The 13,577-nt window shown below is 43.5% G+C and overlaps 1 protein-coding gene across 2 annotated transcripts in view; it reads right to left on the bottom strand.

Annotated features, from left to right (window-relative positions):
* The window catches only part of LOC115468446 (N-acetylated-alpha-linked acidic dipeptidase 2-like), a 128,065-nt gene that overhangs the window by 31,867 nt on the left and 82,621 nt on the right, over positions 1 to 13,577 (bottom strand). For both annotated transcript variants that reach the window (XM_030200165.1, XM_030200164.1), the window contains one exon: positions 9,122 to 9,204. In XM_030200165.1, coding sequence (XP_030056025.1) covers positions 9,122 to 9,204 — 83 coding nt within the window. The remainder of the gene's footprint in view (positions 1 to 9,121; positions 9,205 to 13,577) is intronic.

The raw sequence follows: 13,577 nt of genomic DNA, 5'->3' as shown, positions 1-13,577 counted from the left end.
GCTAGCGGTAAAGTCTCACATGATAACCGGGCGGTAATGACCTATGCGCATGAAATGCCACTTGACGCGCGTAGCTGATGTGCGCCAGAAAATAAAAAAATATTTTTAGGACGCGTGTAGCAGATGCACACCAAAAATGAAATTACCGCAAGGGCAACACGGTAGCCAGGTGGTAACTCAGAATTGGTGCACATTGGGTGCATGTATGCGCTTACGCGGCTTAGTAAAAGGGCCCCATAACTTCTTGGTTTATGATTTTCAAAAAATAAAAAAGAACAATTCAACAATTCATGCTGGTTATTTGTGTGGTTGTAGGAGAGGCATTATCTATTTCTTTATTCCAAAATTAATTTTTCCAGCTAAATCAGATGGAAACATCTAATTTAATTCAGTATTTATATCCTGAAACTGGGCGGTTCAAAAACATAATCAAACACATAAAAATTATGAATACATAAAGCAAAATCCTATATAATAAAACGCACCTCCAACATTCTGAAGCTGACTGCATGGCTGAGGCATTCCTGTTCTCTGTATCCATCTCCTGAATTGACATCATGTACTTCCGGGTTCGTCACAAGCAGAAGTGACCAACCACAGGAGGTTTCTCAGCTTCAGAATGTTGGAGGTGCATTCTATTCAAATAGGATTGGTTAGTTCCTTGAAGCACAGCCAGAGCTCAGCGTCCTGCACAGTAACGCTCAGACACCAGAAAGAGAGGGGGGGAGGGGCTGACACCAGAGAGAGGGAGGGAGGGGGGCCATGACACCAGAGAGGGGGGGAGGTATCTCTGTCACACACACACTCTCTCTCTCACACACACTGTATCTGTGTCTCACATATGCACTTGCACACACTCTCATTCTCACACACACACTCTCTCTCTCTCACAGACACACTTGCACCCAGACTCACTCTCTCTCTCTTTCACACACACACACTCGCACATTCACTCTCTCTCTCTCTCTCTCTCTCTCTCTCACACACAGTCACTCTCACATACACTCTTCTCAAACATACACACTCCGAGGAAAACCTTGCTAGCGCCCGTTTCATTTGTGTCAGAAACGGGCCTTTTTTACTAGTAAAATTATAAAACCATAAACATGTAAGCTATTTTTTTTTTAAATAAAAAGCTTTACATTTCACAGATGTCCCAATGAATATTCTGTATTCTTCATCAGATAAGATCGAAGAAGAGATATATTGATACTCTGGCTCGTAAGACATTTGAAAGTTTCCCTGGTTCTTAAATGAACTGATGACTGCAACTCTATTTTAGCAAGTGTACTAAACTGGTTCAGCTTCTTCAAAACACAGCAGTCTATTTGATTAATGATGCCTGCCATTGTCACCCAGGCCCAGAGTTAAGAGTCCGTCTGTATGTCAAAATTGGTAAAAATTACCGATTCGGAAATACATAGGGATTCCCTAAGCGAATTGCATGCATATGAGCTGCTCCCTGCTTTTGCGAACAGAGCTCATTTGCATGCAATAGGGGGAAGCCAGTCGGTCAACTAAGCATGTGCAGAGCAGCCAATCGCTAAGCATGGCTGTTCTGCGCATGCTCAGACATCTTTCATACATGTAGACAAGCTGTGTGTATGAAAGAAAGGTTCATATCCTTTTTTTTTCTGCTGGATCTCACCTTCAGCCACCTGCAGCACAAGGAACGGATTGGCTACAACACCAGAGAAGTAGCAGATTTTCTGTTGAGCTTGACTTGGGTTTCCACAGGTTGTTTAGAAATCTGACACTCCCTTGCCTTCTCCCCTAATAACCAGCAGTTCTTCACTCTGCACATGGATCCCTTCTGATCAGCCTGCAATCCCTGCTGCAGGATGTCCAGGGCTGAAGTCAGGAGAGGATGGCTTCTTTTAAAAAAACGTTCTCCCACAAGGCTGTGATTCTTCCCTCCACTGTGTTTCAGTTGCGCTTGTACACAGCTTTCAGCAAAAAAGCTGCCTGTATGAAAGCCGGCTTTTTTTTTTCTGCTGGGGACGGGGGGGGGGGGGGGGGTGTGCTTCCAGACTGTGCCAACTTTAATATTTATTTGCATTATTGGAACTTGCTCAGATGGGCTGTGATTCTCTCCTCCACCCTGGAATTTCTTCCCTCTGCGTCATTCTCATAGTACCAGCAGCTCCTGACCATCCGTTAAATTTTCCACGCTAAAGGTAGGGGCTGCTTCTGTGAATCGCTTGTAAAACGGCTGTGCATCACTTTGCATGCACATTTGTATAGTAATTAGCTCATTATAATAGGTTTGCATTCCATTTTCGTTAGCTGCTACTGTGATAGGAAAAGAGCTCGAAGAACCTTTTTGTGCATGTCTCGCTGTACTCCTTGCTCGCTAAACTGGCTAGAACCAGTTTAAAAACCACATTGCTGGCTCATTAGGTTTTGTGCATCTGGGCCCCAGTCAAAGAAATCAGTCAGATTCATTTGGCATATTGGCACATGTTGCAATTCACTCTCTTTTCCTTCAGTAACATCTCTATAATCTTTCCCATCATTGAGGTAAGACTTACCAGCCAGTATTCATTGAGCATTTCTGCTTTTCACTCATCACACCTCAGCATCTTTCGAGTCTTGAAATTCCACCTCTGGCTCTCCTCTTTTCTCCAATATGCCTGAGAAATGTCTTGACAACTCATTTTATATCTTGCCATTTTTACTTTTATCCATGCTTTAGCTATCGTGATTTCTGACCTGTTGAGCGAAAAGGTACCAAAAGTGGGTATGTGACTTATTCGTACCATAAGATAGAGGCATATCAACTGCAAAATCCTGCAAAATTTCAGCCTTGGGTATGGGCTAATTATGTCTTTAAAAAATGAGAAACTTTTATCAATTAAAAAAAAGTATGTTTTCCAGAAAAACACATTTGAAAAAATAGCAAACTTAAAACATCTATATCTCCGTAAGCCATAGAAAGTTACAGATAAAATTTTGACCCTACAGTACACAAAACTTTTAAAAATGAAAGTTGCCCAAATGTACTCCTCTAAACTTTTATAGCCTTTATTTCTGTTATTTGTAACCTTACTTTTGGCACCTTTTCCCTCAGAGGGTCACATTTCTTTTCTTGACTCTCTCAGCTTTATGTTGTATGTTTGTTTGTCTTCCTCTTTTTGTTAGCTTCTGTATTTTGTGAACGCTATCTTTTTTGCCTTGACCTTTGCTGCTACTTCTTCGGAGAACTATTCATGTTTCCTTTTTCTCTTCTGTTTAATTTACTTTCTTACGTAAAGATTCGTATTCCTTTTTATAGCTCCTTTCAGTTTAGCCCACGGTATTATTTATTTATTGAAGTATACCTCACATTTTCCAACCTGGTGGTTGGTTCGATGTGGCTTACAATTAGCTTAGTAGAAAACAGTTTACATAATACAACCAATGTGGTGTGAACAGTATTGTTCAGTCAGAAAAGTCCAGTTAGATCATTCATGTTCGAGTTGGGAGTGATGTCCTGTATGCCGTTGTGCTAGGCGATGTCATCTGAGAGGAGAGATTTGAATAGGTGTGGTTTCAGGTGTTTCCTGAATTGTTGGTTATTAGTTTAATGTTTTTTTGATAAGGAATTCCAGATTTTGGTGCAGACGTAGGAACAGCTTGTTGCGTATGTGCTTTTGTATTTCAGGCCTTGACAATTGAGGAAGTGGAGCGTTAGGCATGTTCTCACGTTCTTTATTGCATTTATTGTGGTGGTAGGGTGATTAGGTTAGACATGTGTACCGGGGAGAGGCCGAAGATTATTCTGAAAGCCAATGTACCGATCTTGAAGGATATGCATGCTTTGATGTGTAGCCAGTGTAGGTTTTGAAGTAGAGATCTTGCGCTTTCTAAACGTTTTTTGCCAAAGTCTTGCTGCTGTATTTTGTGCAGTTTGTAATTTGTTTAAGATTTGTCTTCACTCAACGTGTAATTAAACTCTGGAACTTGTTGCCAGTGAATGTGGTAAAGGCGGTTAGCTTAGCGGAGTTTAAAAAAGGTTTGGACGGCTTCCTAAAGGAAAAGTCCATAGACCGTTATTAAATGGACTTGGGGAAAATCCACTATTTCTGGGATAAGCAGTATAGGTTTCTATGGAACTTTGAAAATATGCCTCTTGGTCTTTCCCAGTATGGCAATACTTATGTACTTATGTCCCTTGCATCCTGCTAAAATTCTGTTACAATAATCTGTATGGGCAAGGACCATGGATTGGACGAGGGAGCGGAAGACTGACTGTGGGAAGTAGTTTCTTAGTGGTTTGAGTTTCCACATTGTTTGGAACATTTTCTTTGTAGTGTTTGTTACCTGTTTGCCAAAGGATAGTTCGCGATCAACGGTGATTCCTAGTATCTTAAGTTCGTTTGCTATGGGGAGAGTACTGGGTGTGACTGACCATGTCGAATTGTAGTAGGAGGATGTTTCCTTTTGAGATTTCTTGTTGGAATTTTGCTAATATTGTGATTATTACCGTTTCTGTGCTGTGCTGAGACCTGAATCCTGATTGCGATTCATGTAGTATGGAAAACTTGTTAAGGTATTCAGCTAGCTGTTTGGCTATGATGCCTTCCATTATTTTAGTCATTAGGGGTATGGATGCTATTGGTCTGTAGTTTGAGGTATCATTAATATTTTTTTTCTGTCTTTTGGGATTGACGTGAGTAGTATGTTGCCCTTTTCTTCTGGGAATTGGTCTTCTTGGAACATGAAGTTTAGGTAGGAGGTTAGCTGATCAATAAAACAGTCTGGGGAGCTTTCATAATGTACTTGGGACAGCTGTCTTGTGTGCAGTCAAGAATCTTCTTATCGTATGTGCTACCGTCTCTTTGATAAGATGGACGAAGGTCGTCCAAGTTCTGTCTGGTGGTGATTCCTCTCAGGGGTAATCGAGTTCATCTATTAGGTCTTTCAGGTTGGTGTTGGTTTGTGGTAAGCTCTTCCTTGTTGATGATTTTCTCTTCAAAGTATCTAGCCATTTCTTGTGCTGGTAGGGAATCTTCCCTTATATCCTCTCATCCTGCTAGCTCCTACTTCAGAAGTTTTTGCTAAATTCAACTTTAACCTATTTTTCTGCATCCACATGCTAATACATTTCAAACAGTTAGATAACAGAGATACTGCAACATCAAATAAATGAGAGATAGGTAGCAACAGTCTAAGAAAAATGAATGATCTCTTGTTCTTGGATAAGATCTCCCAGAGTGCAGAGATGTCATTTGTGGCCCATCCCAAACAGTGAGACGTATCACCCCGATTAGTGAGACAGAAGGCCAATGAGTAAGGTGTATAAACTTAACATGGTCGTGAAGAGACCAAAGCCCACGAAAGTGATGCTGGCTATTTTTATTGATGAGTAATACCTTCACCTGCACCTAAAAATGGATTTCTGCTTCATGGGTGACATGATACATATTTTAAACTTAATTATTTCAAGCACTTTCCAACACTAAATCACATACGCATCTATGAAAACAATTCAACTATTTAAATTTCTCTCAAGAGGTAATGTCTCATAATTTAAACCTGATCACAGACATCTGCTATAAATACAACCACCTCAATACACTTCATATCCTGTATAACTATTTAAAACCATGTCATCTTAGTAAGGCCAATACAATCGCTCCACGGCAAACACTTGCCCAAAAACACACCCAGAAACTTACTGTACCATGACGGCAATAACTCCCAGGACTCAAAGAGCAACAACCTATTATGCATGAAAAGGCACCATTGTGAATATTACACTGGGCCTTAAAACACCGTATACCACCTAGTCAAAAAGCAAAACAAACAGAACTACAACAAGCTCTGTACACAGAACCTACAGAATACGACATCTTGGTCACAAACACAAAACACAGACAACTCAACAAATGTGAGACAAAGACCACAGATCATTACTAGAGATGTGAAGGCAAAAAAACTGAACTGGAACCTCAAGTATTGCATATACAGCAATACTAGAGAAATAGAAACTAAAATAAAAAAATATATCAGAAATTGGTCATTCTCAACATTTTTAATCTGCTACACCTTTTTCCCAGAGATGGTCACAAATAGGACAGAACATACAGTCACACCTTAATAGCTGCCAGACTGGTCATCAAATAAGCAATTCAAAGCACACTTTATCAAAACAACATACAAAAGTACATGATCACAGCAGTGGCGTTCCTAGGGGGGCTGGCACCCGGGGCGGATCGCCGATTCGCCCCGCCCCCCCCCGGGTGCAGCACCCCCCCCCCGGCGAAAGGACACCCCTGCGAAGGAACCCCCCCCCCCTCCAGGTGCATGCCGCCGGGGGAGGGGGCCGCGCGCGCCTCTCCTCCGTTGTTCCATGCTTCTTCTCTGCCCCGGAACAGGAAGTAACCTGTTCCGGGTCAGAGAAGAAGCATGGAACAACGGAGGGCAGGCACGCTCGGCACCCCCCCCCCCCCCCCCGGCGGCGTGCACCCGGGGCGGACCGCCCCCACCGCCACCCCCCACCCCCCCTAGGAACGCCAGTGGATCACAGGAGGATTCCATAACAGCATTTAAAATGAACAGAAAAGGATTCAGGAGATCTTATTCAGAAATTTTTACTTACAGTTTAAAAATCTCCGATATGCATAATTTAAAGAAAAATGTAGAGTTATTATGTGAACTGGTCATTTCTAAATAAATAAAACATTCTAAAGTGAACGTTGTTCATGCAGATGGAACAGTCACTTCTTATGGATGTACAGGGTGTTCATACGCTGAAGCTGGGATATAGTCAACATTTCCACGCTACAGTATTGATTTCTTCCCCCTCACTCCCTTTACTGTCTGCTTAAGCTACTTTGGTTTGTATTTTTAACTTCCAGGAAAGAAGATATTTCACAACGCTAGACATGTTTGTATCCTGAATCACATACACAGCATAAAACACCCAGAATTAATCTTTATTTCACCCTGTTCTTTTTACAGCATGTACTTTCATTTTCTCTCAGTAGAACAACAATAAAACCCTTTTAAAGATATTAGAGTGGCATTTGGAAAAACAAAATACCGTATTTTTCGGACTATAAGACGCACCTAGGTTTTAGAGGAGGGAAATAGGAAAAAAAAATCTTGCTTTTTCCCTCCTCTAAAACCTAGGTGCTCTGGTGCATCTTGTCCGAATCCCTCCCTCCGAGTTCGGGATCGCCCTCCCCCCGGCCCTGTCACCACTTCTCCCTACTCACGTGATCTTCCCTGGTGGTCTAGTGACGTCGGGGCAGGAAAGAGCCTCCTCTTTCCTGCCCAGCGCGCTGCTCTCCATCCTCCTGTATGCATTGCTGCCTGACGGTCTCGGCAAGATTCAAAATGGCCGCCGAGAATTGAAGTCTCGGCAGCCATTTTGAATCTCGCCGAGACCGTCACAGGCAGCATACAGGAGGATGCAGAGCAGCGCGCTGGGCAGGAAAGAGGGGGCTCTTTCCTGCCCCGACGTCACTAGACCACCAGGGAAGATCGCGTGAGTAGGGAGAAGTGGTGACAGGGCCGGGGGGAGGGCGATCCCGAACTCGGAGGGAGGGAGCGCGATCCCGAACTCGGAGGGAGGGAGGGAAATCTCTACCTTCGGACTATAAGACGCACCCCCCATTTTCCTCCCAAATTTGGGGGGAAAAAGTTAGTCTTATAGTCCGAAAAATACGGTATGTTTGCTCAGGCCAGGGTGGGCAGAACCAATATGAAATCAAAGCTGAGGTTTAACATGATTAAAAAAAAATAAAAATAATAAGAGAAGTTTTGCTGAGCTCACTAATAAAGGTTCTCGTGGAGGGGCATAATCGAAAGGGGCGCCCAAGTTTTCCTGAGGACGTGCTCGCGGGACGTCTCGGCAAAGGGGCGGGGAAGCCCGTATTATCGAAACAAGATGGGTGTCCATCTTTTGTTTTGATAATATGGTCGGGAATGCCCAAATCGTGAAATTTAGGTGTACCTTAGAGATGGTCGTCCTTAGAGATGGTAGTCCCCGATTTTGTGCCATAATGGAAACCGAGGACGCCCATCTCAGAAATGACCAAATGCAAGCCATTTGGTCATGGGAGGAGCCAGCATTCGTAGTGCACTGGTCCCCCTGACATGCCAGGACACCAACTGGGCACCTTAGGAGGCACTGCAGTGGACTTCAGAAATTGCTCCCAGGTGCATAGCTCCCTTACCTTGGGTGCTGAGCCCCCTAACCCCCCCCCCCCCCCCACACACACACAGAAAACCCACTACCCACAACTGTACAACACTATGTGGGTACAGTGGGTTTTGAAAGGCTCACATTTACCACCAAGAATGTAACAGGTAGGGGGGGATGGGCCTGGGTACGCCTGCCTGAAGTGCACCGCACCCACTAAAACTGCTCCAGGGACCTGCATACTGCTGTCATGGAGCTGGGCATGACATTTGAGGCTGGCATAGAGGCTGGCAAAAAATATTTAAAAAGTTTTGTTTTAGGGTGGGAGAGGGTTAGTGACCACCGGGGGAGTAAGGAGAGGTCATCCCCGATTCTCTCCGGTGGTCATCTGGTCAGTTCGGGCACCTTTTTGAGGCTTGGTCGTAAGAAAAAATGGACCAAGTAAAGTCGCCCAAGTGCTCGTCAGGGACGCCCTTCTTTTTTCCATTATCGCTCGAGGATGCCCATGTGTTAGGCATGCCCCAGTCCCGCCTTCGCTATGCTTCTGACATGCCCCCATGAACTTTGGTCATCCCCGCGACGGGAAGCAGTTGAGGACGCCAAAAATCGGCTTTCGATTATGCCGATTTGGGCAACCCTGGGAGAAGGACGCCCATCTCCCGATTTCTGTCAAAAGATGAGCGCCCTTCTCTTTCGAAAATAAGCCTGATAGTGTGCTTATGATGACACCTATGTTTTTCTAATGCCACCAGCGATAGCTGTTTGAAACAGGGTTACTATCTCGTAAAGTAGATTTTTTTTATCTACTTTAGCATACTGAGTCAAAATGCTAAACAAATGTATTATTGTTAATCAAACTGAAATTGTAATTTGTTAATGGTGCATTTTAAGTGGCATATGTCCTGGACTATTGAGTTTTTTGAATATGGCTATGTATGGTGCAAGCTGCCGCTGCAGAACTTGAACATAGAGACTTTGTTCTTTATTTACCTCAGCCCACTCTGTGGAACCTAATAAACCAAATTCTTCAGCATCCCAGCTTGCAAAAATAATTGTTCTTCTAGGCCTCCAACCTGCAAGTACATATTTAAGGTTAACAATCAAAGTGCAAGTGTCAAAATGGCAGAAGTAGGGTTACCATATTTGCCCTAAGGAAAAAAACAGGACACATGACATGCCCCCTGTCACACCCCTGCCCCACTCCCTGTCATACCCTGCCCCACCCCACCCTATCACACCCTGCCCCACCCCTGTCACTTTGACCCCCCCCCCCCCTCCAAATAAATCCAGATTCTCTCTCTCTCCCCATGTATATCCACTCCCCACTTTTCGATTCACTACCCCTTCCCTCCTTTCCTGTACCTTATTTTAGTGCCCTGGTGGTCTAGTGGCCTCTTCGGGGCAGGAAAGAGCCCCCTCTTTCCTGCCTGGCATGGCTGTAGACCTCTCTTGTTCCCCGCGCCAATTCAAAATGGCTGCTGAGAGTTCAAGCAATGACCTTTCAAGACTTCTGTGGAAGTCTCACAAGGCCACCGCTGAACTCTTGGCAGCCATTTTGAAGTGGCACTGTGAGTAAGACAGTCTGCAGATGCGCCAGGCAAGAAAGAGGGGTCTCTTTCCTGCTCCAAAGAGATCACTAGACCATCATGGCACTACACTAAGGTAAAGGGGGGGAGGAAGAATAGAACACCCTGAGGCCCGCCTGTCCGTCTGCCTGCCCGTTTGTCCGCAAATATGGACAAACAGACAGACTGGCAAAACCAGCCTGGGTACCTGGTCATGTCCTCAAAAAGAGGACATGTCCAGGTAAAAACAGATGTATGGTAACCCTAGGCCGCAGGAGCAAATAAAGATCACTCCTGCCCCTACTAAATTTGCCTGCTTTTTGAGAACTTGGGCCCAGTGCTTTTTTATTTTAGAAGATGATGAAGCTTCACACAAGGAAGGGCTTATCCACTTTGGCAGGGAACAGGGTGGTTGTAGACTGGTGTCAGATGAATTAGCTGAAGATAAATCCTGAAAAGTCAGAGGTTCAATATGTAGGGGAGCTGACATGGGGCCTTCATATCAAGTCTTGATGTCTTGCAGTGCTGTTGTCTCTCTGACAGGGTGCCAGCCAACAAGTTTTAAGCAAGTTTCAGTGAAATGGACGGATAATATCTAATTTTAGAATGCAAAATTTCTTGCCTCATTGACTTTAATGAAATCAAATGAAACAAATGGTTTGTAATTCGAAAAAAAACTGAATGTGTGATTCATGAAAAAACAAATTGAACTGATAACATTTTTCTGTGCACATCTCCTTGAGCTGTTTGTAGACAAGGTAATATATAAACTGTTTTAAATATAACAAACTTTAAACAGCATTTTTGATTAGGTAAGCATGCGTTTAACCGCGTGAAAAGGTCAGAAAGTTTTTCTCTCCCCTTAACTACTATTTAAACCCATAAAGTATTTGAATATCATCTACTCTGCAGTGGCGTAGCTAGGTGGGGCGCCAGGGGAGCGGCCCCCAAACGGAATTCTGCCGGCGCCAGCGCCTATTGTTTTTCATCATGTTGCACTGAAAATGTGCGCCGGCACCGGGGAAAGTCAGCTCTCGCTGCCCCCACACCGTCAACCTGGCTCCGCTTCTGCTACTCTGTTCCTCCTTTACCTGTTTTCCTCTGAGGTATTTTTATTTCAACATTTCTTTTCCAGTGATTAATCTATTTGCAGTAAAATAATTCTCAATTTATGAGCAATTTTCAAGCTGTTCACACTGGAACACGCCCTGCAGTTTATTTTGTACTCATGGGCTTCATATCAATTTTCAAAGGGAAAGCATGCAAGTACTTTCACTTTCAAACTTGTTGGGAGTATAAAGCATCTGTGATCACGTGCATTTCCTGAAGATACATTTTCTTCTTAAAATAATATAATCTGCCCGATTAAGGAGCCCTTTTACTAAGGCACGTGAGGCGCCTATGCGCCCCGGGTGGTAATTCCATTCTTGATGCGCGTCCAAAACACGCGATAGAAAATATTTTCTGTTTTGTACCATGTGGCGCTTACCTGGCGGTAATCGGCAGTTTAAGCGTGCTGACGATTACTGCCCAGTTAGAACGTGAGACCTTACTGCTAACTCAATGGATGGCGGCAAGGTCTCAGGGGCCTGGGTGGTAATTCCATTCTTGACACGCGTCCAAAACATGCGACAGAAAATATTTTGTATTTTGTACCGCGTGGTGCTTACCCGGCGGTAATCGGCAGTTTACGCGTGCTGACGATTACCAGCCAGTTAGCGCATCAGACCTTACCGCTAACTCAATGGATGGCGTAAGGTCTCAGGCCAAAAATGGACGAGCACGTCCATTTTTGGCCACAAAAAAGGCCTTTTTTGCCAAGCGCACTGAAAAATGGACCTGAGTGTGTCCAAAACACGTGCCTACACCAGTGCAGGCCATTTTTTGGTATGCCTTAGTAAAAAGGCCCCTAAATTGCTTATGTCTGCCTAAGTACTGATATTCAGCGGTACGTTCTGGAGAGTGCTGCTGAATATCACCACAAGCTGCCCCTGCACTGTCCGCTAAATGCCGGAGCATTCTGTGGGCAGAGCTTGGGCAAAGCCTGGGAGGTGCCAGGACTTAACTGGTTAGTGGCCATATTCAGAGCACTAACTGGTTAACTAAACGGCTAAAGTTAGGATAGTAAAAAGGATTCCTAACTAGTCACAGAGGTAACCGACCACCAGCCTGAATCCTCCGGGCAGTGCCTGAGGGATTGTAGAAGCCCCCCATCCCGATCCCTTCTCCCAAAGCAACAAATTGACCCAGGCCGATCTCCTATGCTCACCACTATCTGCTGTTATGCATGTCCCAGCCGATATTCAGCCAGGTCTTATGCAGGCCTTGGCTGAATATCATCTGTGACCCGCATAAACTCTGGTGGCCATTGCAGTTTCAATTAGTCCCAGATGTTGAATGCCAGTACTTAGACATAACTTGGTATTGAATATCTGGGCCTAATTCTGCTGTGGCGGTCAGCAATTTAAAAAAAGTGTCAACTGCTGTAGTGGGTAGTTTTTAATCATGACGAAAACCACCCCCAACCCCTGAAAATGCTGCCATCTAAATGTGGCTATAACTGCAAGCATTGTTCAAGAATGTGTATACTTTATTAGGGATGTGCAGAAGGAAAAAATAGAGTTCATTTCTGATTTATTTGTCCTGTTGTAATAATTTGGGGATTTTTTAAAAATTTGTTTCACACATTCATATTAATAAATAAATTATAACTGATTTTTTTTTTTAGGTCACAACTTGATTTAACGCACATTGATTCTTGGGTTAACTTTGAGAACACTAACTCCTTCATTTTATAACTTGGAGCCTATCATTAGGCACCAAGAGCAACTGGATCAGACTCTTCAAAAACAGACCAGGGACGCTCGATATGCAGTTTTGACTTTTATTAATGACTCTTAATGATGACTCGACATGGTACCATGTTTCAGCACAGACGTGCCTGCCTCAGGAGTCTCTGATTGATATAGATAGAAAATCACAATGCCATTTCTACTTACTTTTAACTCTCTCTTCATACAATCTGTAATTTTCAGCTTTTTCCGGCATTGGTAGACAGCACAAGTTTATCCAATCCTCAAATGGTCTTTTTTAAGACCCTTATTGTAGCACTCTAGCCTTCGAAGACAGGCTTTACTGTGAGTTTCACCACTGTGATTTTTGAAGAGTCTAATCCAGTTCCCACTCCTGTTTTTTGCTGCGTGATTTCCCGTGGAACAATGGTGTTCTTTCCACCTATGAGAATTTTCTGCATTTACCCAAAGTTAGACGCCATTAGGATCCATGCTAAGTGCCAATTCTATAAAGGTCGCTTAGGAACAGGTTCTATATACGGCGCCTAAAAAATCCATATGGATCGAAGCATATTCTATAAAATTTAGGCGTGTTATAAAGAATATGTTTAGAAAATAATGGAGCGCCTAAATCTATGCATGTTCATTTATGCTGATAAAAACCTGGTGTAAATCCGTGCATGTAGATATAGGAGCATTGATCCGTATTCTGTAATTATGCGTGGAAGTTTTGGAACGCCCACTAAACGACCATAAATATGCCCCTTTTAAGCTATACACGTTTATTTTGACCTTTGTAATTTAGGCACAGTTATTTATAGAATTTGCTTAGCAATTTCTGCACATAAATTGCAATTACTGCCAATTAGTGCTCATTATTGCTTGTTACGTGCTGTTAAAAACGCTGATTAACTTGTTCCGCCAATTAAGATTTGCAGGTATCTCCGTGCAGAATCTAGGAGCCATATACAGAATCCGGGGGTTAGCACTAAGGAACTATTATAGAATGGCACTTAAAGTGAATTCCCATGCCCAAAGCTGGGTACAAGGACTTACACCTGCTGAAACCCTGTGAAAATCCTCACACCC

The sequence above is a fragment of the Microcaecilia unicolor genome, chromosome 4 (genome assembly GCF_901765095.1).
Source record: "Microcaecilia unicolor chromosome 4, aMicUni1.1, whole genome shotgun sequence".
Taxonomy (NCBI): domain Eukaryota; kingdom Metazoa; phylum Chordata; class Amphibia; order Gymnophiona; family Siphonopidae; genus Microcaecilia; species Microcaecilia unicolor.
Note: the sequence above shows the minus strand (reverse complement) of the source record. Positions and strands in the feature narration are given on the sequence as shown.